Source organism: Hirundo rustica, chromosome 16, assembly GCF_015227805.2.
Source record: "Hirundo rustica isolate bHirRus1 chromosome 16, bHirRus1.pri.v3, whole genome shotgun sequence".
Lineage (NCBI taxonomy): Eukaryota > Metazoa > Chordata > Aves > Passeriformes > Hirundinidae > Hirundo > Hirundo rustica.
The window spans coordinates 5,225,888-5,252,838 of record NC_053465.1 but is presented as its reverse complement, the minus strand read 5'-3'; the positions used below and the strand labels follow the sequence as shown (position 1 = coordinate 5,252,838).

The window sequence follows — 26,951 nt, the reverse complement described above, 5'->3', positions numbered from 1 at the left end:
ATCCCAGGAGCTTTTGTTTAGATCTGGAAACAACACACTCTGATAAAGCTCATTTTATAAACACTAAAATTGCATTGCAATAACCATCCATATATATATATATACATACATATATATATACACACACACAGATATATATATACATATATATATAAAGAAAAACTTCTACCTTTCATAAATACATCATACATAAAATATGCTCCCAAAATACATTCATGCATTTCCTCATCTAAGATTCCTGCTTGTACCCAAGGTGTCTAAGCTGGGAAGGGCAAGGCCTGGAGACAGGCTCGTGTTTGCAGGTGGCTCCAAACCCATGTGGAGGTGTTGGGGCAGTGTTGGGGTTAAACCCTGCAGCAGTGGGATTAATCCTGCCTCCCTAAAAAACCAGGGGTCTCCTGCACACTGTGCCCATCAAAGCTGCACCAGCTGCCCATCCACGAGCAGCCAAAAGCCACCATCCGTCTCGCCCTTATCTCTTTAAGTTTTTCCAGCAGTTACTAGAGAGTGAAACAGAATCATGGAATGGGTTGGGTTGGGAGGGACCTCAGAGATGATTTTGTTTCAATCCCCTGCTGTGGGCAGAGACATCTTCAGCTAGAGGGGTTTGCTGGAAAGCCCACCCAGCCTGACACTGAGCGCTTCAGGGACGGGGCAGGGGCTGCACGGTCTGTCCCAGCACTGGACAGGGGATGGGAAATAAGGGCTTTGGAAGCAGGGAGGTCACCATGTGGCTTTGGTGGAAGAAGCTGCTTTCCTCCATGGACCTGAATATCGACCACACTCCCAGCACCACCATCCCTGTCTGCAACGGGCTCACTGAGTCAGTCCTTTGCTAACGAAGGAAGCAAATGCCCATCCTGTGTCCATTTGCGAAAGCATAAATACACAAAATACACAAAAAAATCTACAAAGTAATTCCGAGTGGGAGCTGGCACAAAGGGAGCCCCAGTTGTGCAGCTCAGTGATGCAGGTCCCGTCCCCTGCGAGCACGGTTACACAATGCAGCGTTCCAGGGGCTGGCCACAGCCTCCCCTGGGGATGCACCTGGATCATGTGGCTGTGCAAACACTGGCACAGCAAGCACTGACCCGGCCTGACCTGCACTGAGAGGGAAATGCCCCAGTTCCACTCCTGCCCCTCAGAAAGGTCCTGATCCATATTGCAAGAGCACATTCAAAGGTCATTTTGGGAACGCTGCCCTCTCTCCTTGCAAGCAGGACAGTTACAAGCCAGCACCCCCTTCCACAAGGCAGACCCATCCCTCAGGCTACTGGTCTAGAGACAAACTAAATTCACTCCAACCTTTCCATTTACCCAAACCCACTGTCTTTACAGAACAACCCAAGAGAAACATTGCATAGATCTATACCTCACGTCTTCCCACGCCCGGCAAACAGCAAGAAGTTCAAGTTTTGCACGGTACATTACAAAAGGCATCACTTTTAAACAACACAAATAATTTAAAAAATGAAGCGTCACCACGGTGTGAACCCTGCAATGAGTGAGGCAGTGAGTGTACAGTGCTCAGCCGCTCTGGGAGTGGCTGCCCATAGTGTAGGGATGGATTTGCTAATCAAATCTCCTCTCCCAGGAATAGGAACTTGCATAACGAGGGAAGCTGTTCCTGAACAGAGTGATTCTGCGTGTCATGGCAAGGAGGAGGACACTGCCAGGGCTGTCTGCTTTGCATGCAGCAGTTCAAGGGCCAGCTGACCCCTCTGCAGTGCAGACTGCAGGACAGCACCGCTCCTCCCAGGCTTGGGAAGCCCCAGCAGGAGTTTTGCTACAGTTGGCTTTACAATTGAGATATTCAATACAGTTACCCCACATCCTCTGGTGGTTTAAACCCCACATGCTCCATTGGAGTTACCAGTGATTACTTCCACGAGTGGAGAACATGGTCCTGGCTTGTCACAGACACAGAATAAAGCTACAGTAGCCCTTTCTTTAAATAACATTAAATAACTGCACGTGGCACCAGCGCACAACTTTAGATGTGCTTCTGCCGTTAAGAAAATAGCAAAGCACACCAGTGGTTAATTAAATTATTTATCTCCAGCTAAAAAAAAAAAAAAAAAAAAAAGAATAAAAATTTTAAAATATTACTATTGATTTAAAAACCCCTTGGGAGACTGCATAATGTCTTCTCCTGGTACTTCTGAGGCTGAGAAAGTCACTTGCATGTGGACAGCACTATATATCCTCTTCAGCAGGCAGTGGAGGCTTGTGCTCCTGGAGGTCACCGGTGCCATTTTCGGATGCATCCGAGCTGCCTGGGGCTGACTCCGGGGGTGGGGGCTTGTAGAGTAAACAGGCCACTACAAAGAAGGTTGTCCCGAGGACCTGCAGCCATGGAGACACCCCATCACTGTCTGCTCTCCCCCAAAAGCAGGTGCCCACCCCACATCTCGGCTGACCAAGCTTTGGGGAGGAGGAGATGGTGGCCAGCCTGAGAACCAGAACAACACACAGAGCCAGAGGGGGTAAAAAATCTGAATTTAGCCAGCCCCATTGCAATGGGAATTTGGAAAAGTTCAGCCCCACACGGACAGCTGGAGCACAGTGCTGCATGAGCCCACACTACCTCAGCTTTTTGCTGGAAGGCTTTTGAAAACCTCTTTTTCACAGCAGCTGCTAAACACTACTATCTAGGGCAAGTGCTTGTTTGGGAGCAGTTAAAATGTTGGGTTTTTGCTAAATAAATAAAACCCACAGCTCTAAGCTCTCTTATTTTCTAGCAGTGACTGGGGAATGGTTATTTACAGCTGCCCACAATGCCATCCCCCATTCTCACTAATACACGGCACTTAGATATTTTACTCTATTTCTAGCAAGAATCACTTTGGTTGCTGTTGGAAGGAGGAATTTCACATGGTGCAATAGAAGCTGTAAGGCCAGAAAATAATGGGAATTTAACAGAATGATGGGGTCTGGAGCATCATTAACTGATGGGAAACAAACGCGGCTTTTGCCTTCCCTGAGAAATTTCCTGTGTGAAAATTTAATTTCGTCTGGGGGTGGGCCAGATCAGGGCAACCCAATTCTGTAAAATTCTTTCCCAGAGCAGGACTCTCAGAGTCTTTAGTGTCCTAAAGACCTGGCTGCTTTATCAGGGAGCGGAGCTAAGCAGCAGCCTCACCTTGTAGACCAGTCCAGCGACGAGGGTGTATCGGCTCATGGCTGAGTTCTGGTAAACGTAGCAGGAGCCCTGCTCACCACACTGGTCCTGCCAGAGCAGGCAGGATTTATCAATCATGGATCCAAAGGCAATGGGGCCAGGGATGCCTCCTGTGGGCAGAGAGAGAGCACCCTCAGTCTGGGCAGCACTTACACACCGGCCCGTGCAGAGAAGCACCAGGCTGTGCTGATACCATGATCAGAGAACTCATCCTGCAGCATCCAGAGCCACCAGGCATCAAAAATATGCTGAATTTCAAGATATGAGAGCCAGAAGACACTCAGAGGAACTTCAACACCTCTGCTCCTTTTCCTTAAAAGAAGGGCACATTGGCAGGACATTGAACCTGTGTCACCTGTGACGTGTTACAGAACCCTCCATTCAGTCTGCAAATCACATGCAAAGGGAATTAGGTTGTCCTGGATGACACTGAATGAAAGAAAGCATCCTCCTTTTCAGCAGTGTTTGTGTCCCACTCCCTTCTTTTCCAAACCCAGTGTGTTTCACTCTTGGGTGACAGCTTGGCACACACCCCCCAGAACCACCAGAGCATTCTGGTGTGCAAATTCCCTCTGCTCCATACCTAGTGTTCGTACCACAATCCACTGGATCCCGAGTGCAAAGGACCTTTGTCTGTCAGAAACACACCTGGGGGAAAAAAAGGGGTTTGTTTAAAAACACTGCCAGGGTGCCCCTCCCTGCTTCACAGCTCCAGGTCCTCGAGTCCAGCACGCCTGGGACCCCCATCCCCTCTGGAGATTCAGGATCACCCCAGTGCAATGTCCCCCCACCCCTGCTGTAAATGTGTGCATCCCACGTCAGAGGACAAAGCTCCCAATCTGAAATTTCCTTTCCCAGCTAGACTGGGACAGGAATTAGTCCTGATGTCTCCAGGCTGCCACTAACTCAGTGGTTTACATCACACCTTTCCCGTGCTTGGATAAAGCAGAGAGGAGGATATTGAGGCTTCTGGCAGTGCTGGCAGAGGGCGAGGCCATCCCCTGCTTACCTCAGAGTGGCAGTCAGGGCAGGAATGCTGCTCAGGAAGGTGAAGAGGATGACCACGAACATGAAGCACAGGAGCAAAGGCTTTTTGGCACAGGAGGAGGTGCATTTCCCTGCCTCTGCATTGCCAGAGCCAGGCAGGAGGGCTTTGTCAACACAGCTACACCCGTGGTAGACCTGGGAAAGAAAGGCTGGTTGGGGGCTCTGCTGAGGGGAGCGTGGTGACAGTCAAAGCTTTAAAAACAAGAACTTCAGGGCAGGCAGAAAGCAGCTGGTTAGACTTCCCAGAATGGAGTGGAAATCAAGCTGCATTTTTGACACACCTCTGTTTTCAAACAGGTCAATTAAGCAAGGGAAATTAACTCTGCCAGGCAGCTGAGTATCACCTCTACCCTTCCTAAGCCTTTGACTCCAGGAGCAACATGCTGGAAGGATGAGGAGGAGCATCATGTCCACTCAAGACCCAAAATGAGCACTAGGACAGAAATCAAGTGCTCACCAAGCTCCCTGCCCGCCTGGGTGATTTTCCATGGATTTCAGCACAGTCTGACCCAGAATGAGGCAAAGATGATTGGATCCAAGGAGAGAAGCAAAGCAGGGTGACCTCAGAGTACCTTCCTGCCTTCATCTCACGTGGTACCTGAGAGCATCCACCCTGCCCTGGCTGATTTTACACTGATTTGCACCAAAGCTCAAACCTTTTCACTCCAGAGATGTTGCCACCACCCTGTTCATCCTCAGTGCTTCCAGACCTACCTTCCTGCCATTCCTGAGGTTTTCAGACACCCTCCTGCAGCCGGCATGGCACGGGGAGTAGTACATGATGTCATCAGTGCCACAGACAGGGCTGTAGGTCTCCTGCAAGCAGCCACACTGGGCATTGCAGGCTGCTGTCAGGTTGAGGTGCCCAGCTGGCAAAGCACTGAGGGAAACACAGGAGCAGTCAGTGAGCAGCACTTTACAGGAGGAAATGGGGAGAGGAAGGGACAGTGAGAGCTGTGATGGATCCCCAAGGAGCATAAAGCCAGGATCAGGAAGGCTTTCATCCCACCAAATTTTAACCATGCCCTGGAGCTGTCTCTGCCACAACCACCAAGGGATTTTAAGTGACCAGCTCTTAGGGTGACACTTCCATTCAGAGAGATTCCCACTTTTGGTCCAGTTTATCCCACTGGATAGAGATGGGGGCTGCTGCAAAGGCAGCTGAGGAGGGGAGCACCTCCCGTTCTGCTGCTGCTGCTGATCTTCCCTCCCTGACTAACTAGAGAGTCTCTCCCATAAACTCCATCTCACTGCAAAACTCAGGACATCTATTTTCTGTGTCTCACCCTCGCTACCTGCTTGCAGGACTGACCAGACACCAACCTGCACCCCCAACACATCCACACACGACTGCCACCAGCACTGTGTTCGAGTTACCCTTCTGTGCTGAGCAGAGCCCCTCAGGACAGACAGACAGACAGACAGACAGACAGACAGGGTGGCTGCTGTTACCTTCCATCGTACATCTGGGTTACTCCTGCCATGGGCATGTTGGGGCAGTGGATAAAAAAGACGAATATGGCCAGCAGACTTGACACTGTGCAAAGCAAACACAACTTGATGATTCCCGAACAGCGCAGTTTAAATTTGTTCACGAGGAATCCTCCCAGGAATGTGCCTCCCCCTCCGGCTGGCACGACCAGATAACCTGAAAAAGAGGAGGGAAAAACCCACAGGTGAGTTTAGAAATGTCAGCAAGGAGTTTTCGGGTTTGAATACACTGATTGCTGTGTATTTTGCATACAAATGACCCCTTGTTTTCTGTGTGGCTTCTTGGCGGGAGTTCAGTGGATGTTGCTGTAGCGGGTGGTCCTCTCTAACAGCTCAGGGAATGTGACATGAGCCTGGTAAGGCAGCTTTTCCTACCCAGAGATCTTAAAAGTGACTCTCTGAGGAGCACATCGTAAGTGCTGATGCTTGTTGGACATTACTCCTTGGTCTTTGTCATGGCGCTTAGGTGAGGATCCTCGGGATGCTGACAAAACCTCCCCTCCAGCTCCGACATCCCTCCTCAGAGGAAACGTTCAGCCCGTGTTTCCTGGTGATGCACTAGGAGGAATTACAACCATTTTGCCTTCCTCTAGAGGGTAACAGATGGCTACAGAAGTGACACACTTCCTCCTGATGTCAGTAGATGCAGCTCTGGAAATGCACTGGGTGTAGGTGTGCCGATAGGAAATGATCCCATCTAACAGCTGAAGAGGATAACCAGTCCATAATTAAACTGCAAAGCATCTGTCTCCATTCTAAACGAGCTACAAGTGCTCTTCTATTTATTGGCAAAATGGGAAAACGTTGCAAAAACGTGGTTTCCTTACCAAAAAAGGTGGCAGCTTCAGAGGCACTTAAACTAAACTGAGACTCCAGGAATTTGGGTCCAAACGTGGACATCCCAGCAATGAGGGTCGCTTCGGTTGCTCCCGCTAAGCAGAGGAAGATGAAGGTGGGGTTCTTCAGAAGGAGCAGCACTGACCTGGGAAGGACAAATATATTGGAATTGAATCACTGATTTCAGGCACATTTTGATTTCGGGTCTTCTAACTCAGAAGGATCACATGCAAGATGAGGCCAGCATCCCATCATCAAAGAAAAAAACACCAAAAGGAAGCTTATTGGGGTTTGAAAGAGCTTTTCCAGTCAGTGACACAAAGAGTGTATGTGAGTGATTTAACTCACACTAAGGGCACCCACGACTCCCACACGGATGATTTCAGCAGTAATCTGCCAACATTTAGGGTCAGGCTGAGTACTCTCTCTTTTTAAATGGGGCAGTACTGAGAGGATATTACTTCTCACCAAACCTCCACCATTTCAAGGTTTTATTAGTGCCTGTTAGTGCAGGTATCTTGGGACTCCTGACTCAGCCTGGAGCAAACTTGTGCTACACCTTCACATACACCCGTTACTTGTGCAGCCACACTCTCAGAACAATAACAACCTCTGATAACCATGGATGATTTGTAACTCAGAGGAAATACCAAGCAAGCCTTTCTGTATGGAGGAAACACCTCCAAGACACCTGAAAATCAGAAAGCAATCCTTCTGCCACAATCTAAGCCCAGTTTTACTTGAAGCTTAATGTATAAATTGAGTAACTCCATTTTATTTTGACCCACTGGGATTTAGGAGAGAGCTGCAGATATGCCTGAAAAATTGCCATGTGTCATTTATATGGAGATCCAGCAACAATTCCAGCCCTGAGACACAGAAAGGCCCTTGAGCACAGGGAATGGTCTCAATTATCTCTCACTATCTCGGATATTGGACTAAGAGGACTGAGATTGCTTTGCAGGGGATGTTTTGTAGCAAGCTCCAAATTCTGCCCCGTGACTTCCCTCTAGCCAAGCTCAGAGCAGTGCCACAGGTTTTCCCACTTCTGGGATGGGCACAAATCCTGCAAGAGCGATGCCACAGGATGCTCACTGAGCAGAAAGGCACAGCCACTGCCTCCTGCTCTGGTGGAAATGTGAGATCAGAGAAAACCTGTCCTGGTACAAGCAAGGGAGAGACGTGCTGAGGCTCAGAGTCAGATTTATGCAACTTTACTCACATCAAGTGGAGAATTTCATTACATCAAAAGAACAAAGAAGCTGAAAGACAGAAATACCACACATTCCTACACTTTGATTACAGGGGGCTTTACACTGCCTAGCTCCTGGGATTAGTTTAATGTACTATTTTATTTTCCAGATCTTTTTGATTGTGCTGAATTTGGAAGCCTAACATTCAAAAGCCTAACATTTTAGTGAGAAAATGCTTGTGGCTGACGCAGAAAACAGACAGTGCCTTCACCTTTTTACAGACAAGAGTTGCTCCCTGGCACTAGTGTGACTCTGCCCTCTGCCCAAAAGTTACAGGCTGGACTTGCAAGTAGGAAAATGCAAAGGAACTCCTTTCAGCACCAGGAATAAGGATTTACTCACTTAATTTAATCTATCTGAAGACACGGGATGTAGTTATGAGGAGCTATGGCACATAAAACCCTATCAAAGACAACAAAAACCTTTTTACTACATCAGTAGGTCTTTAAACACACCCAGAAATCACCTAACTTTACAATAGCCTTGGCAGTGCTCAGCAGCCAAAGGGATTTCGGGAGGCCCAGCACTGCACTGAGAAGAATCCCACCACCTAAAAAAGCTGACCCTCCAAGGTTTTACTGACATGGGCACATTCAGGAACTCTTTCTCACATAATGGTTCTCTGAGTAGTTGGGATCACTTGTATGATCAGAGCCTGCTCCTCTGCAAAACACTGGCATGGCCAGCACACCCCAGACTGCACCAGAGCACAGACACAAGCTAATGAGTCATTAATAAATGGATATTTACACAGTTTTACAGCATGTGAATGGGGGTCTTTCCAGCACAAAGTGACACAAAATGCCAGCACCAAGGGAACAGAGAGCACCACGTGCATCCCACAGGAACATAAACCAACCTCCCTTTGCGGTGGGGGAAGCTGCAGAAAAGGCATGAATGAAACAGGAGTCCCACCCTGCACCTAATCCAGGAGTGATCAGTGAAATATTGACCACAGCTCCTCGCACTGAAGATCAGGGCTTGCCAGGCCAGGGAGTGATCCTCACAAACTCCACCCTGCACCTCTTGGTACAGCTCTACACAGCATCCCTTTGAGCCCCTCTGCTCTGACAGGAGGGGTTACTCCATGAGAGCAATCATATGGAAGCAGAGGAAGGAAAATGCTGTTTTAGCAGGCCTTTTCAAGCCAAGAGTTAAGACACAAGTGTCTCCAGGGCAGAGGATTAGGCTGTATGGGCTGCATTCCTGTAAGCTCTTGCTCAGGCAGCACTGTGAATGCAGCAATTCATTAACCTCACTTAGAAAGGACCTGATGGCTCGGAACAGTATTTTATTTCATCACTACTTCTGCTTATCTTTCTGAGACTGTTACTGCCCACACTGTGAGAAAATGTGTGGCACACGATCCCTGACCAACACAGAAGGAACAGTCAGTGTCCTTTGGCCTCACCCTCCAGCCTGGTCCACGTGTTCCTGAAAGCTGCCTGCACAGATGGGATCTCCTCTTTAATGCAAGTTTCCAGAGCAGAAAGCCTTGAAGGCACTTCCCTTTTATTAATCAAAACCAGGGAACACAAAAGTCTGTTGGGTTCCTGCTGTCAATCCACGCTGGACTGGTCTGAATTGTCTGATACAAGTTCCCACCTTTGTGTATTTGTTATTCAGAAACGAGATGTGAGAGATGCTCCTGGAGGAGGATTGTCTCTGTTCCTGCTGTCAGACAGCAGAAACAGTGGGAGCTTTGTTCCAGACAAGCAAGAAAAGCATCAACCACTGAATTTCATCCCTCTCTGCTGCCCCATTTGTGCTGGTTTTAGTCCCAGCCTTATCGTTATTTAAATGCAGGTTATGAATTCAATTTCCGTGAGGAGAACAAGCCATGACCTCGGAAAATGGCACCCGGTCAAGAATGCCATTTAATAACAGCACTGAAATCTGTTCAATGTAATATTCTTCATAAAACTGCCTTAACCCCTGGTAAACTTCCTACAAAGTCTCCAAGAATTTCAGATGGGTGTGAGTTGTCGTGTTGACACAGCACAGCTCGACTGGTGCTGAAAACTCCTGTTCTGAGCACCTGCCTCCATCCTCCTCTGCCAGCACAACAAAGACCACAACTAAAGCACAGAAGCGATTGTTGGCAGCAGCCTGGGGTTTGCCTTTGCAGGGAGCAGCCATCGCACATGGATAAAATCTCCTCCCTAAAAACGGTCCTCAGAGAAATAATTAAAAAAAAAAAAAAAAAAAAATAGAAGAATCCCCTTATTGACTGCGTGCTCCAAAAGGAATTAATATCCAAGTATCTCTGCAAGATCCAGAGCCTCCATGCCAGCTAACCCCGAGCAAAAAATAAAGCAGCACCTCTCTCCCTGCCCTCCATTTAAACACAACAAAAAAAAAAATCATAAAATATTTCAAAAATCCGTAACAAAAATCTGTGGTCAAAAGACCACATTTCATTTTGGCCCCTGCTTTGTTCCCATCACAGACCTGAGCAGCAGCTCAGGATTAAGCAAGTTGCTGTGTCACTGCCTTGCTGGAGAGATAAGAAGTAGTAATACATAAAAGGTGGCTGAAAGATGTGAAGGCAAAAGAGAAAAAAGGAAACCAAGAAAAAAAGAGAAAGGGAACTGAAAGTTACAGTGTGGTATATCTTGTTCCCTGGGTTTGGAATGGAGCTGTGAGAATCACAGGGCCTGTTTCATCTCGTTTCTCATTAAAAATGACAAAACAGGGATCTAACACAAGCAAAAATAGAGGAAAGGAATAAAGCCCCGAGGGGCTGGGGAGGAGGAGCTGTTGGAAACACGCAATTGGGCCAGGTGAGGCCAGGCAGAAGCAGACAGGCAGAAATAATGCAGTAGTGCTGCTGGGGAGAGGGAGGGAGCTGGCAACGCCTGGGCATCTCCCATCACCTAAAGCTTGGCATCAAGCCACTCTCAGCAACAGCTCAAGCGTGTGGCACAGGACTGCAGGTGGACACGAGCTTCTGGAAACCCAGATGGGACCGGCCCCTTGTGCCCTGCTCCCCTACGTGATCCCCAGCACCGGTTCTAGTTCTAGAACTCTCTACAGTTCTCTCTACCAACAGCTCCCAGACCTTGACAGGACCTTGACTTTGACACCTCTTCGGCACGAAAGTGTCACTGCTTGAAGATGAGCAAAACCTTTGAGCTGGCAGGGCTGAAAGGAAGCTCAGCCTGGGCCCATTACCCTCTCCTCTCTGTGGAGGGCTCCCTAACCTCTGCGTGGGGTGGTGTTCTCACCGAGGCAGATCTTTCACTGTTTTCCCAAAGTCCGGATCCGACGCTTTCTTGTGGCTCCCATCCTTCAGCTGGTGAGCCTCTGACACCCTCATCACGATGTAGCGCTGGGATCCTGAAAACGAGGGGCAAAGGGAACGAGGAGCGCGTCAGGCATGGGATGGCGGGCGCTACCGAAGCCGTGGGTTCGCAGGGGGAAAACGCAAGGTGACATCCTCCCTCCACCCACAGCTGCGACAGAGGCAGAAGGAAAGCCCAGAGGGGTGAAATCCATCTAGGAATTGCAGCCTAAACACAGGAAAGCTCTTCCTTTGCTCCCACGTGCCCAGCTACACACGAGCACAAGGATGGAAGCCCCAGGGCAAGCGGGAGCACGGCGCAGCCCCGGCTCCCGAGCGGAGGAGCCGTACCTGGGAGGCGCTGGGGGTAGCCCAGGATGGGGATGGAGATGAGGAGGGAGGCAGCTCCGGCCCCCAGGAAGCCGATCCACCAGGCCCCCACCCACAGCGTGTTCTCGGGGGCCATGTCGGTCCTGCAAGAAGAGAAGCCCAAGGGACACAAGGGAGAGAGGCGGTGGTTGGAGACGGAGCGGGGCAGCTCCGCGCGCCTCTCCCTGAGGCTGGCAGGGGACAGGGGGACACGGGGGATGACAGCCAAGGAAACTGGGGGATCTGGTGGGGATGACATGTCCACCATCCCTCCTGCCTCAGCACAGCACTGCCTCACCAGAGCCCAGGAAATCACACCACTTCGTTTTCATTTGATCTTGGGTTTGCACATTCACCCCGCTCCTTTTCAACTGCGCTTTGAGCGTTGCCAAGATCCTTGTTCCACCCCAAAAAACACCCTTTACAAGAAAATCAGTGGAAATAAGCCATTTCTTCCCCTGGAAACCCATTCTCCCTTTCTAATCCGTTCATCTGGTTGAGTGAATGGTGTCCCTGCCGACGGCAGAGGGGTGGGAACTGGATGATCATTAAGGTCCCTTCCAACCCAAAGCATTCTGTGATTCTATGATCTACCAAAGAGCTTGTGAGGAAACAAGAATAAATTACAAATATTACAAAGCAAGGAGGGACTAAGCATCCTGGTGGGATGACTGGGAGGGTGAGCAGCACTGCTGGGAGCACTGCCTATCAGGGAACTCATTCAAAAAATTCACCTGCTGCTCGCAGCCTCATTAACGCAGGCAGTGCAGCGTGAGGAAGGATTTAAGCTGACAGGTTTGTCAGCAATTTCCCTCCAGCAGCAGCACTAATGCAAACCACCCTTCCAGCCTCCCCACCTGCAGACACACCACCCAACACCCCAGGCACACTTCCACCCAGCCACCAGCTCATTGCTCCAGATCATTGTCATTATTTTTTCTACCCCAAAGGAAACACAGAGCAGAAAGGGAAAGGAACAAGATTTTTTTTTTTTAACGACTTACTCTCTGCCAATTTCAGTATAAATATTTAGAAACATTCCTCCTACCAGATAACCCGCTGCAGGCCCAAGGATTGCAGCAGTGTAGAAAACAGCTGAAAGGGAAAACAAGTCGTGTTAGACAGCAGCATGTCAGCCAGGGATCCCCAGCCCGATTCCCTCCTGGATGCAGGATGCTCAGCCTCTGGCTGCCTCACACCCTTCCCCCTAAACCACCAAGACACAAAGCCAGATCACTCCAACATTTTCTTCTCACGCTTTCTATTCCAGGGAAGCTTTTGCATCCAACCTGGGAAGTTTTATAGCATGGGGCAGGCAAAATTGTTTTAGAAATAAACCATATTTAGCAGGGATGCAGCTGATACCACTGCCACATCCTGACTGCCACAGCAATGAGCAGCAGGATTCCCACCCCACTGACAACAGGAAAAGTCTACACTGAACACAGCACCACTGGCGCTTATTTCAGTTTGCTGTTTAAACCAAAACACATGGAAAGATCATCAACTTGATGATCTTCTGATCTCCTTCCCACATTACACAGCCTTCTGATACGGTGTGGGCAGACTGGTAACTTTGTGAAATTACTGAAAGATCACCCTTTTGGCATTTTCACCAACAGGACTGTGTTTGGCAGTTGCTGAGTGGCCAGTGATAAGGTGGGGTGAGCTGAGCCTCTTCTCTTGGCTGCGCTTTGCACCAGCAGTAGCTGAGCAGCCCAGTGACCGTCCCTGCTGCACTGAGGCCTGAAGGGATGGTGATCTAAAGATTTAGATTAGATATAAATGATGGTGAAAAAACACTGGTGGTGGATGTTCCATCCATTGAACCGTTCAAGGCCAGATTGGATGGGTCTCTGAGCTACCTGATCGAGTTGAAGGTGTCCCTTCTCATTGGACTAGATGACCTTTAAAGGTCCTTTTGCACCCAGACCGTGCTGTTATTCTATGCCCCCTTGCACGGATGGGGGTATGGCCTCACGGCTGTCTGCCAATGATGCTAATGCCACACAGGCTGGCCCCGTGCCAGGAGCAGGAGGCACTCCCCATCTACAGGGCACCAGCTGAGGGAGGAAAAACACCCAACCGAGCTCACATCCTCCTCTGGGTAAATAATCAAAACCTCCCCAAGAGCTGCCACGTCCCTCTGATTTCCACCTCGCTCCTCAAGAGGAACAAAAGGCTGAGCAGTGTCGGGAGAGGCGCTCCCAGTGTGGGCTGGCCAAGGCAGAGGGACCATCACCTCTCCCTCCCATCACCCTTCTTCTAAAGGGCTGGAGCTGCCCCTTCAGCCCCACTCACCAATGTACACAGGGGAGTAGTTGGTCTTGACGTTTTCATCTAAGTAGGTGACGCCGAGCGTGTAGAGCGGCGTGGCTCCCATCCCGTGCAGGAACTGCCCCAGCATGAAGACAAACCTGTATCCGGAGAGGCTGGAGGCAGCCTGGGAGCAGGGCAGGCTCTGGTTGCCCCCACAGACGCCCACCTGGGCTGCCGAGCGCGCCTCGTAGTGCCCCGTGGTGAAGTGGGGCAGGGCGAAGAGCAGGGAGCCCAAGCCCATGACCAGCACCCCCCAGCCCAGCCAGCGGGGCTTGTGGCCGTTGCCCCCAAAGTAGCTGACAAAGGTCAGGCAGACGCAGGCGGCGATGTCGTAGGAGCTGGCGATCAGCCCGCTCTGGTAACTGCGCAGGTCGAAGCGGCGCTCGATGGAGGTGATGACGGTGTTGATGAAGCCGTTCACCGTCATGCCCTGCAGGAAGGAGGCCACGCAGAGGAAGAACAAGACCCCTTTGGATGTGTTGCAGAGCTGCAAGCAGCTGGGGGTGACCCCCCCCCAGCCGCAGGCCAGTTCCTCGCTTTCGGCAGACACGTATTTAATCCCTTCTTGGAACGGCGTTGTCTCCTCTGCCGGGGTGGGCGTGCAGAGGGGCTCGGCACAGGAGTCGGAGGGGCTGGGAGCCCCCGAGGATGCGATGCCGTTGCTCAGGGGGGTGCTGCAGCCATCCCTCCCACCCAGCGCGCCGAACGGCCGGCACGCCTCGCCGGGACCAGCGGATGGGCAGGAGAAGTCGAGGGGCTGAGGGAAACAAAAGCCATTTTCTCTGGTGGAGTTCTGGGGCATTGCCATGAACGGGAATGTGGAGTCCAGTGGCAGATTGAGGTGGGCTGGTGGCCAGGGTGGCTCTGTGGGGCAGCGAGGACCAGCCTGTGCAGAAGATGCAATTTGCAGCACTTACTTCAGTAGGGAGATGGCAAAGGTCTGAGCCAAGACCATTCTGATCTGTGCAAAGAGAATTTTTACATGCCTTTATATAAAACCATGCCCAAACTCCTCAAATATTCTTCTTTTTTTCTTTCTTTCTTTTTTTTTTTTTTTTTTTTTTTTTTTTTTTTTTTTTTTTTTTAAATAAGTATAAGCATTTCACTGCGCAGTTCACGTGATCATCTGGTGCTTTCCACCATGGGATGTGTTGGTACTTCAGGTGTCAGGGCATCACTGACTTTACAGGAAAGAACAAAACATTCAAGAGCCTGAAAAGAAAAGCACCTCTAAGGCACCACTGACTGAAGCCCCTTATCCCTCCTCTGATAAAGACCTGGTGAGACCCCCACAACCTCTATCCCCCTTCTTCCCCCTGCAGAGAACAGCCCACACAGCTACAAGTTTCCCACTGCTACAAGTCCTTTGGTCTCTCTTTCACACTCTGCCAATAACAGTTTATAATTATCCTGAAAAGTTTCCACAGTCAGATTGATTTTATTCCAAGCCCTCAGATCTGTTTACAACTATTCAGTAAAATCCTTTCTATAACTAATTAGACTACATGCCATTTCAGAGCAGGCTGGAGGGCAGAGGCAGCTGACTCTAACCTGATTACCAATGCAGACTGCCTTCTTTCACCCTGTTCCTGTGCATTGCAGCACCTGACCCTGCCAGCAGCCAAGAGTGTTTTTCCTTAAATGCCTTGGCTGAACTATAAATGGTTCTTCCTTGAATACCGGTCTTAAATATGCAACAAATGCTAGGCGAGAACTGTTTTATTCGAGAGCATCCTCAAAGCATCCTGTAACTCCCAATAATTTTGCCAGTATCTGTTGGAGAGGCCCCCACAAAAATGTTCTCCCTGAGATGACAGCCTCACCAGCATGGCAGAGGGAAAAAGGGCATTTTTTTTCCCTGTTAAAATGAACTATGTTCAGATGGCTGTACCTTGGGAATATTGCAGCCTTTGGTGAAGATTTTAATACTTATCTGTGTGTTGCTGTAAAAAAGTGATTGTCATTTGCAAAGCAGATGTGCTTCTCTGCACCAGCAGGTCTCGCAGGCACTGGGGCAGGAGGACTGGGCAGAAGGTGATGCTCAGAGCAGCACCAAGGTGCTGCTCCCACCCCAGAAGGGCAGAGGACATCCCACGTGTGCTACCAAATGTTAAACATTTATGTTAGTAGTGCTACAACACATCTGGTCCTTAAAGTAGGTTAAACAAATGAGGTCCAACTTTCATTAGCACATAATTTTATCCTAATTACACTGTCTGGGGAGCAGAGAGCATGGACCATTTCCTATTTCGAGGTCTGGATTCCAGCAGGGATTGGATCCACTGATGACAGTGCAGGGCAGGTGAGCCTGGCGGGCAGGAGGGCGCTGCCTTGCAGCTCCACGCTGGATTCCCCCAGGTGACTCCTACCTCAGCTGGCTGAGGACAGCCAGGTAACTTTGATGTGTGAAGTGTAAATGCAAAAACTGACTGCAGGGCTTGAAATTTTGCTGCAGAGACAGACTGCTGTAATGTGCTGGCACAAAAAAAAAAATGATGCCTTGGTGCAAGGCTCTATTTTTTCCACTTTTTCTGCCTCTCCAGTGTTCTTATGACTCTTACAGCTCTAAATTTGTTTCTCATCTTTGGATGCAATATTGGAAGCAATAAATAAGCCTGCCTTAGCACTCTGTTAAAGTCAGGAGTGATTATTAGGTGCTGAATCAGGCTCTAAGGGGCGGACTGGTTCATACTCATGTAAATCAAACGCCTCCTTGCACAGCAGCCAGGACTGCAGCTGCACCCTCCTCCTCCTATCAGACTTGTATCAGACTCCTGTCTGATGTTACACTTGACTGCACATGTAAAGAAGGTTTCTTGGCTGGGGATTGATTTTGCTCTCACTGATTTCAGCAGACAGAAAAAGCACATCTCTGTTATTACTTGATAGGCAAGCAGGAGCCGAGAGCTCCCAAACTGGCCCAGCTTCACCCTGGAGGAAACACTCCTTTAAACACTGGGATCTCTCCTTTGATACCTCATGAATTTATATTGATATTTTGGTATTTCATGAGTCAGGAAAGAGATTACAGCTCTCCATTAAAGGTTTAATTTCCTGGGTGGCAGCAGTCTGGGCCACCAGACCCAGGTGACCACATCATCCCCCCTTCAACTCTTGCCGCTCTTAGTGAGAGTTAACAGCAAACAGGGTGAAACACTTCCAGGAGAGCAGCCAGCCTTTCCTCCAGGCAGCAGATGTTTCCCCCCACCCAGGAGCCTTCTCAGCCCCAATACCCCCCTCCTGTACATGTCCCAGTGGACCTGGGCTGATAACTCGTGCCCAGGTGCCGTGGGCAGGGAGCCCACTCCTGCTCTGTGCTGTCCCCCAAGCTGCTTGGCATCTCTTGAAGTATTTATAAATTGGCTGTGACACGTTCACTGTGGGTATCAGCTTTCACAGGAGCCATATGCCACTTTAGAGGACAAAATATAATCTTCAGGGGAAAAAAACCCAAGCAACTTCATGCACTTCCTAATCATTCATATTCTTCCGAGCCATCCATTTATTGCCTCCCATTCATCTCTGTTTTTAATGACTCAGCGGGTGATTTCTTGCTTACACTGAATCAGTCCCAATGCTATTATCTCTCTGCCATAGATTTCCTCATTTTGCTGCAAGATTTCTATTTTTTTCCCCCACTATACAGCTGGCTTCCAGAGTGCCAACATCGTCGAGTCAACACAGCAGAAGTAGGGAGGCAATGAGAGCATATGATTTGTATTTCCTGATGAAATCTGTAAAGACTTCCCCCAGCCCCCCCATAATATTTAGCATTAAATCAATAGTAAAACTTACAAGCTTTTCATCAGGTGATCATTTAAAGAGTCATAGGACCAATTAAAAACATTTTGTATTTCTGCCAAGGACTGCGATGAGATTAATGTTGCAAATTAACTCATAACTGACATGCAAAATAATCCCATTTGCTGAAACATGCCCAATAATAGTTAATCTTCCCTTCCACGTTACAGTTTTTGACTTTTATATGGTATTATTGTGGCAAATAACATCTACACATAACTTCTTCTTCCCACAGCTGAGCACAGTTTATGAGCAGACTTAGCGCTTTTTTCAATTCTATTGCATATATGGAGATATTTCCTAAAGAACAGGGGTAAGGGATTAAAAATGACCAGGAAGTTACTGCAAACAGAAGAGGAGCGGCCCCAGGTGACGCTCAGTGGCTGTGATGGGTCTCCTTCATTTTCCTCTGGGTCTCCTCTATTTTTATTTCTCTCAATGTGTGTGAGCCTGGACTTACTGATCAAGTACTTAGAATCTGGGAAAGCTCACATCCAAGTACCAAGCTCATATTACTGCAGCAAGGGATAAATTCATCTGGGTTTGTCCATTTAACTCCTCTTGGTAACACACACTTGAGTTTTCCTCGGAGAGTTTGGCTTCAGAGGATTAGCAGCACTCCTTCTCTCATGGCTGATAAACACCATATGGATCAAGAGTAATCCACTGGCTGCTTTAGGAGTGGGGAAACCTCCCAGAAGTGAGATAAATCCATGTCCCAATCTTGTGAAAAGGGCTTGTCCTTAGGGCACTGGTTCAGTGCAAGGGAGATAAAAGCAAGAATGGGATGAGTGAGTTGTTCTGAGTAACACTGAATGGTTTTCCTGGCTGCTGAGGATCTTCACCCAGCTCACACCTTACATTTTTAGGCCACTTTTAAAAAGCATCCCTTTGGATCAGCAACACAGAGGATGCTGCTGTTGTGGGACTGGCACCAGGACTAGACTGGAGCCTCTGGTGAGCAATTCCTGTGGGAACAGCATGATCCTGCAGGCATGGAAAAGTTTCAGGAATGAGAAACTCAGCCAGAGAGCAGCCAGCTGACCGTGCACAGAATGCTGTGCTCACCATCAGCGCTGCAGGGACAGACAGAGGATGAGGGAGGAAGTTCCTAGGAATGGGGGGCAAAAGGAATATCCTGAGCCACCCCTCATGTCAGAGACCTGCTCTTACATGATTAGCCCTACTGGAGCCCGAAGCATGGAAGAGAGCAGCAGAAACTGGCTTTGAATTATCACATGAACAAGGACATATTTATAATTACATGAATTCCAAATAGCAGAGCTTAGCACTCACAAACCCTTTGTATGTTTTCCAAGTGTTTTCCATTCACCGGGAAATTATTGCAATCATATGCAAGAAATCAGGAAGGTGGCTTGGATAATTTTCAATTAGCTGCTTGAAAATGCTTTGAAGATAAATCTAGCCAGATTTTCTGAGTCTATTTACTTGTTCCAGCTTATCTGTGCAAATACAATTGGCTGCAGCTGCCTCAGACCTTCTTTAAAAACTTGCAGTGCCAACATAAGGAGCAGATTTAACCCGGACACTGCTTTTTGCCATAGCACAGATCAAACAGACAAAAGGGTCTTTTATGCTATAATTCCTAACTCCCCCTCCCTAATGCCACTCTTGCTTTAATGTCTTTTTCCTACCCATACATTTGGCCAGTGCTGGGAAGGCTTCCACACTGGCACAGCACTGTGCTCTCCATCACTGTCACTGCCCAGGGAGCTGGGTGTTTCCAGATATACCACCAGCATTTTCCCAGCCCCTAGCCCTGCATGGTGTTATTTTCCATCATTTGGATTCTTGCAACCCTTTAAAGAATGTTCTCTATTCAGCACACTTTCTGCATGAGCCGCTGGTCAGCTCTTCCCATGGATTACCAGTTAGCTCCTGCAGCTGTCCCTTCTTTGTTTCCAAGCAGAAGATGCAGACTCAGGCAAATCCTTTATGATGTAAGAAATCAAACAAAGTGAGCAAAACCCAAATAAAGAACGTGAGACACGTGATCCTCTGGTGCTTCTAAAGATAGAAGCAACAAAAATGAAAAAAAAAATGCAACATCCTGTGTTACACACCTCAAGGATGTTGTGTTCAGAATAGATGCATTTCAATAACGTTGACATCTACCATGGATTACAGGCACTTAACACTTTTTTATCCTTATGGTTTGATCAATGTGAAGGTAGAAACGAAAAGGAAAACCAGTGGGAATGTTACCATGAAACCACCTAGAACTTCACTTTTTCCTGAGGCACAATTGCCTTCCAACTCCTCTTCTCTGCACTAAGGGGACTTTCTGGGGAAAATCAGGTACCACAAGGTCATTTTGCTCTACCAGCCAAGGACAGGCTTTAGCTTGAGCTTTCTATGACAAATTCTCCAGCTCAGCCCTGTGTTGGTGGGCTGGATACCCACTCATTCATGTCCAACATGACAACACAGAGCTCAGTGGAGCACGTTAGAAGAGCTAAAATCATCACAGAAAAAGAAACTTGCTGCTCATCAGCATCTCCTGCAACACTCACCACTGCAGTGAGCACAGGCAGGTGGAAACGCGGAGCCAGGTGGGAGCACAAGAGACACACAGCAAGGATTCAGCTGAGGGAAGGGCATTTCCCCACAAACCCACTTGTTTTTTCTAGATCAGCAAATACCAGCTTCCCCAAACAGCCGCAGGAGCATGAGCTCACCGGTGCACACCGCTTAGCCTGGATCTTGCTTAACATCCAGCGATGCTCCCTAATCCTCTCAGGTATTAGTCTTGAGATTCCTGCCAAGCAGGGGAACAGCAGAGCTTCCCAGACAGCACTTAAACGAACTCGCTGCTTGAAATGTGCAACACTTCAAAATGCAGTAGAACTCCAGCTGTTCTGCTTTGGTTCACCTCAGATTAGCACCTTGGAGGTCACTGCGGCGTGCAAAATGCAAACTTAAATCACCTCCATTTTTGTGTCTCAGGTGACTCCCTAGGAAGCCATTCTGCACTAGGACTGCAATTTTTTGTCTCATAATGACTTGTTTAAAGCTAAGTACCTAATCTGTGTCTCTGTTGCAAGGTGATCATCACATTCAGGTTACCCACAGCCCTCAAGTCAAAGAATCACAGAATGGTTTGAGTTGGAAGGGCCCTCAGAGACCATCCAGTGTCTGCTCATGGGCAGGGACATCTTCCACTGTCCCAGGGTGCTCAGAGCCCCCTCCAGACTGGCCTTGGACAGTTCCCGAGATGGAGCAGCCACAGGCTCTCTGGGTAACCTGTGCCAGAGCCTCAGCGCCCACACAGGGACAAATTCCTTCCTAATATCTAACCTAAAACGACTTTCTTTCAGTTCGAAGCTGTTCTCACTTGTCCTATCACTCCATGTCCCTGCAAAAATTCCTTCTTCAGCTTCCTTTAGGCACTGGAAGGGGCTCTAAAGTCTCCTCAGAGCCATATTTTCTCCAGGCTGAAGAACCCCAGCTGTCAGAGCCTGCATTCCCAGCAGAAGTGCTCCACACCCAGCCTTCTCCCCTGGCTCCACAAGGACGATTCTGTGTTGCTAAATCACCCTTTATTGCAGGTATGATCTGGAAAAGGAACAGGTACATAATCATATTTCTGTTGGATTAGCTGAGGATATTACTCCGAGCTTATTCTGCCCTCATGTTGGCTACCACAACAGAAACAATATTTGATCTAGAACAAAGCCAGATGGTGCAAAATTAACCCATTCAGCACAAGGCTGATGTGGCACAGGGAATTTGGTTCAGCACTGGCACAGGCTCAACATGGTTGTAAGACTTCTGACATGGCATCTGCAGCCTCTAAGTTTCCTGATACCAAGTAATCCCCATCCATCCCCTAAAGATGAGCTAAACAGGCACCACACTTCATTCTATTTCATACTTTTAGATAAACAGCATGTCAGCTTGGAGATAATTTGCATCTTCTCATGCAATACCCTAGATCTGGATAGGCTGTGGTATATTGGGGGATTTCTTTGAAGAGGGCAGATCCCTATCTGTGTCATCGAGAGGAAATGATGAACACGTTCAAAGGGATGACTTCTCTTCATTCTCTGATGCAAAATCCCAGCACCACAACCAAAAATCAGAGCAGCTCCGAGGTGAAAGGCAGGAACTCAGGGCCAAAGGGGAATTGGGGCACAGCAGGAGATCAGCACGGTGGCAGCACGCAGGGCTGCTGACCACTGCCACCAAGGAATGGTGGGAAGAAGCCAACCTGCCATGCTACTTCCCTTAGAAACCTCAGATTCATTCCAATGGCAGCTCCTTGTACTGCAGGTTCCAACAGAGGGTGCAGCAACATCTCATGCAGAAAGCACTGAAAACCTCAAGCATGGCCACAAAGCACAAGGGGCTGTAAATGGGCAGGTGCATCCTGGCTGTGCTCTCCGTGGCTGCTGGCTTCTCCCATGGCTGGATGCCTCTAAATAAATAAATAAATAAAAATCCCCCCTGCTCAGGAGAGGTGGAAAAATGCTGAGCCAAATCCTTCAGCGCCAGGAGGCCTCTCTGAGAACCCCAGCTCGGTATGAAACAGCAATTCCACACACACACACATCAATATCCACACCAAGGGACAGAGAAAGAGGCATTCAGAGGCGAGTGCACACTCCCTGCAAGCACCACAGGCTCTGCAGGCTGCCCCTCTTGCAGGCTGGCACATCCTTCATCTGACAGCGCTCACCCAGGCCAGCAGCCCATCCCAGCTGCAAATTGGTGCCAAATGGTGTCTCTTCCTGAGATAAAGGAATAAACAGGAATAGAATGTTCCCACTGTCGACCCCAAAGATCTGCTGGATTCGGAGGGGTTTGCTGGCCATGAGCAGTGGGGTGACACGCTCTGCCTTGCACCCTCCCCTTTCTCGTGCACCAGGAGTCACAGCCTCGGGCAGCAGCTGCTGGAGGATGGATTTACTTGGAAATCTGCATCTGCCTTCAAGGGATTCCCACTTCCATGCAGCAGCGTAGGGGGGTTTCCATTTCTGGCTCCGGAACTTTTCTACTTTCCTTGGTAAGCAGCTGCTCACATCCTACAGCCCCCAGAGCACGAGAAATGGACGCAGCAGAATAACCTTGGCCATCGGCTCCAGGAGGTCACTGAGGACTGAGTCTGACCCGAGTTCCCTGAGAAATGATGGTTCTGATCATTGCTGCTAAACCAGGACGCTGTTTGTTCACACAAGGCATCTGAGCAGGGCTCTCAAGATCGCTCCAAGAAAGCAACAGGGAATTCAAGGGAACAAAAAATTGGTTGATTCGTGATAGCAGATAAACTCTTTTTATTGCCTCTTGAAAAAAAGCAGAATTTCAAAATTTAAATTATTTGAAAGCAAGAATATTGGAGACAGGTAATCAGTGTATCACAGCCTGGCTACCTACCTTTGACTCCTTTTAATTCAGTTTTTCCGAATTAAACTCTTTTCAAGGTTTACTGCCGAGTAAGAGGAGAATATGCAACACTACAGGAATCACAGGTTACTCAGGGTTATATGGGCACTCCAGAAAAAAGGCTGATTCTGCTATAAGCAAGACCCACATCTGGCTCGAAGATCTAAATCCTCAGCGACTGAATTCACTCCAGCAATCCAAGGAGACCATAAAGTAGCTCTGAAAGCACTTTGAGGAAATCCCTTTTTTTTTTTCTGGGAATTCTTATGCTAACATGAAGCTCCACAGCATCTGCCCTGGGCAAACCCTTCCAGCCCAGGCAAGGCAGAGCAGCCTCCTCACTGCTCCGACTGGCTGAGATTCTGTTTCCTACGGGGCTTTTAAAGCAAGAGAATATTGAATTAAAATTTCAAATCTGATTTATTTGGAATACGGCAAGCTATAAAAGATTGAGGCAGTTTTTCAAGGAGAAGCTATGAGAGAAAAAAAAGTCTCAAAGAGCTCAAGTCCTTCAGATATTTTGGGAACTTTTTTATTTCTGTGTCATGGGTGGCTACCATTTATCAAAACTCTAGAATCTATTTTTTTTTTTTTGTTTTATCTCTTAATCTTATCTAGAAAAATAAACTCTTATCACAGAGGATATCCAAAGCACTTGAATTGACAAATATGAAGCTATAAAAATGACAGCTTCTTTGGGTGTTTTTCTTTGGGTGTTTTTTCAGCCAGAATATTAAAAAATCGAAGTATTTTTGGGGAGAAAAGTGTTTGATCTTGCCTTCTCAACATGAAAATGACTTCCTAACTCCTTCAAACCATCAGCCACAGTTAAACAAAGCTTGTCAGCATTTCACTTTTTTCCTTGAAACAACCAAGCCCAGCTCTGGGAGTTCCAGTGACTGAAGATTATTGATGCCATACAGCAACATGCCATTAACAATAGCAATTAAACTCAGTTTTATTGTAACTCTACAGATGTCAGTGAAATAGCACAAGAGAAGAAAGGCGACTTCACTGCTCCAGGAATTTCAAGAGCTGCTGGAAATGCTCAGCACTTTGCTGAATAAGGTGAACCAGAATAAGCAGAGTATTTCCCAGTGCTCACACATGCCCACTGCTCAAGCTCATTTACAGTCTGGAGGTGCAATGACACTATTTTTGGCAGCAGCAACATTGCAGAACCCCAGGTTCAGGGGTACTTCCGCCTGAAGAGAGTTTTAAGGTTAGAACAACACAGCTCTGCTAATATTAAACACTTCACATGCTCTCCTCCTGTACTAGAGAGAGCTCTGACATAAAACCCACTGAAGTTAGTGGCCCTCTCTGAGCACTTGTCTACAACCACTTATGCCATCTACTGAAGCAGGATGGATGCTTTTGTCTGGGATTCACGCACCAGATGAGTCTCTGACCTCTCTGGCGGCATGCTCCCCGGAACGTGCGTGCAGGAACTCTTTGTTCTCCAACGCCGCCGTCCAGCGCCCGCGCTCGCGCCCCAGCAGGTCACTCAAGGCCGAGATGGAACAAAACTAATTCTGTGGAGGGGAGGTCTAGCAGTAAATCAGTTTTGAAAAGGGAGAGAGGCTGCAGGAGAGGAGATCCCACAGCCAGAGAGGGCTGGGAGAGCTGGGGACAGGTGCAGGGGGAGCCACGCTGCCACCGACCCTGCGGACAAAGCCCCTGATCCTGCCTGTGCCACGCTCTGGGCTGCTACAGCTCCCAAATTCTGCTTCTCTGCGCGAGGAAAAGCCCCTCACCAGCCCAAGACAAAGCAGTTTTTAACTGTGCTGGGGCAAGACAGCACCCTTCAGGGTGCCAGAGAAACCCAGGCCCGTGCATTTCAGGGCTGCTCACAGCTGTAACAGGCAGTGTGTGGTTGGTAGCTCTTACACGTTGCCTTAACACAGTGACCTCAATTCACTAAGCACAAAATCCAAAGGGGGAACCTTTCCCCTGAAATCATGCCCAGCATCTCACTAACCCACCAGCAAAAAGCTGCCAGCTCTGTTCCGTGGGTGCGGAGTCTTGCAAAACTTTTCCACCCTTCACTGTGATTATGCAAGACACAAATGTCCCAGGCTCTGAATAATCAACTTACAGGCAGCACCTCAAGGAACCACGTGAGGAAGACAAAAACCTGAAATGGTAAAGCAGAATGTATGGTGTCCTGCTTATGAGCACCTTCATCTGTGCAAAGGCAGGGTTTTGGGCTCAGTACACGCAGTTAAAATAAAGAAAAGCAAAACAAGTGCTCAGTGATGCTTTTTGGGGTGGACTGAACAAAATGAGCAGCATAAAACGGAGCCATGATTCCCTGCTACTGTGGGGTGTAAAGCCCCAAAAGGGAGGGCAGGATCCTCCCCAGCATGCTCCGTGCTGCAAAGACATGCACAAAAAAAGATTAAAACTGCCTGCAGGAGTTTGCAGTCATGAGGCACCGAGCAGCTGGATGCTGATCTCCCTAAGCCGGTGGGTATTTCTTTTGTTAGTGGCTGATCCCATCTTCTCCCTTGCCTGCAAATCTCTAATCTCTGCAAAGACTTCGAGCGAGTACTTGCTTAGGTTCCTGGTTTCACCGGCAAAGAACATCCGACACTCGCAGGGTCTCATCCCTCATCCCAGGGTCACACTTCTGTTTCTGCCACTGTCACCGAGCAGGTTTTCCCCATGGGCAGGAGAATTTAAGGGAATATCAGTGGAGTGGCCATTTCCCAGGGCTCCAGGTGGCACTTGTGACCCCTGACCACGCTCTTCACTCACCGCAGGGCTCTGATGGAGTCCTGGCGGGGCAGGCGGCTCTGATCTGTCCCCCCCAGCCCGCCCAGCGCACAGAGCTGCTGCTTCAGTTTCCGACCACTTTTGGCAGTTTGCAAGCCAGACCTCTTTGCATATAAATAGCTGCATTTTTTTTTTTTTCCTTTTCATTATTTGAGTAACCCGCTCCCCTGTCAGTTTCATCCTTTCTCACGTTTGCAAGCGCTCTGACACACTTTTCTAAAGATCTCCTTTGTGTTCATTTCTGCCTCAAATGCTATTTTAATGTGTGTTTTTCCAAACAAGTGGCACTACAAAAAGTAAGAGCCCAGAAATATATATATATAAAGAGCTGCCAGGCAGGGATAACATCAGGTTTGTACTGTATTGCCTGGTAAAATCAAACAGCCTATAAAATGGTAATAAAATGTTAATGCAACAAACTCATGTGATTAAGATCCACTTGTACTTTTTAGGCTGTCAGAGTTGAAAACATGGTTTTATTATGGCAGCTTTTGATTTGTATCATCTGAACATATGAGTTATAAAAGTAATATAGAGCAAGTAACTAAACTGCTCTGATTCCACCCAGCATCCTGCCCGCTACTAACTTCAGCTCTGTTCCCGTGAAGCAGAGATTAACTTACCATTAATGTAACATTTTTTTTCTTGTTGTAAGGACCCTGCCACGCCGCTTTACTACCTTTCTTTACTTTCTGTCTTTTCACAGCATCTTTTAAATTTTCCACTAAAAGACACGGTCACGCTATAAGGAAAACCCCAAACCGCAGTGATTCAGTCGGAGCACAGCTCCAGGCAGCGACCCAGCCTTGCAGCATCCCCGCAAACCATCGCAAAGCAGAAAACCTGTCACTCGGGCCATGCCGGTGACTTTCCCCCCGTGACATCCACCGGCCTGTTCCCGGCACGGACCCCGCGCTGTGGGCACCAGAGAACGGGCTGAGCCCCGGCCGAGCCCCCCGTGAGCTCCGCATCCCCCGCGCCCATCCCCTGGGGGCTGCTCGCTCGGGCACCGCCCGGCGGGTCCTGCCGAGCTGGGGAGGCTCTCCCGGGCGTCCCCCGGTCCCGCATCCCTCCCCGCAGCCCCTGCCCGGTGCCACGCCCGGTGCCGTGCCCGGTGCCATGCCCGGTGCCCGTTACCTGCCGCCGCCGCCGCCGCTGCCCGCGCTCCGCCGCCTCCGCTGGGCGCTCG

The 26,951-nt window shown here is 48.8% G+C and overlaps 1 protein-coding gene across 1 annotated transcript; it reads right to left on the bottom strand.

Annotated features, from left to right (window-relative positions):
* Nucleotides 1-204: 204 nt before the first annotated feature.
* On the bottom strand, nucleotides 205-26,951 carry SLCO4A1 (solute carrier organic anion transporter family member 4A1). The gene is made up of 12 exons (XM_040079982.2): nucleotides 26,900-26,951; nucleotides 13,763-14,741; nucleotides 12,466-12,556; nucleotides 11,444-11,565; nucleotides 11,037-11,148; nucleotides 6,547-6,701; nucleotides 5,681-5,876; nucleotides 4,943-5,108; nucleotides 4,191-4,363; nucleotides 3,765-3,829; nucleotides 3,143-3,291; nucleotides 205-2,346 (listed from the first exon to the last, which is right to left on the bottom strand). The coding sequence occupies exons 2-12, from the start codon at nucleotides 14,586-14,588 to the stop codon at nucleotides 2,197-2,199; spliced, it is 2,205 nt and encodes a 734-aa protein (XP_039935916.1). The 5' UTR covers nucleotides 14,589-14,741; nucleotides 26,900-26,951; the 3' UTR covers nucleotides 205-2,196.

Excerpts from the sequence above, each read along its gene's own strand:
- SLCO4A1 (XM_040079982.2), bottom strand. The coding sequence starts at position 14,588 with ATGGCAATGCCCCAGAACTCCACCAGAGAAAATGGCTTTTGTTTCCCT. Across the intron at positions 4,364-4,942 it reads ACCTCAGGAATGGCAGGAAG|GTCTACCACGGGTGTAGCTG; the intron begins GTAGGTCTGGAA and ends TTTCTTTCCCAG. Across the intron at positions 2,347-3,142 it reads TCGCTGGACTGGTCTACAAG|GTCCTCGGGACAACCTTCTT; the intron begins GTGAGGCTGCTG and ends CCATGGCTGCAG.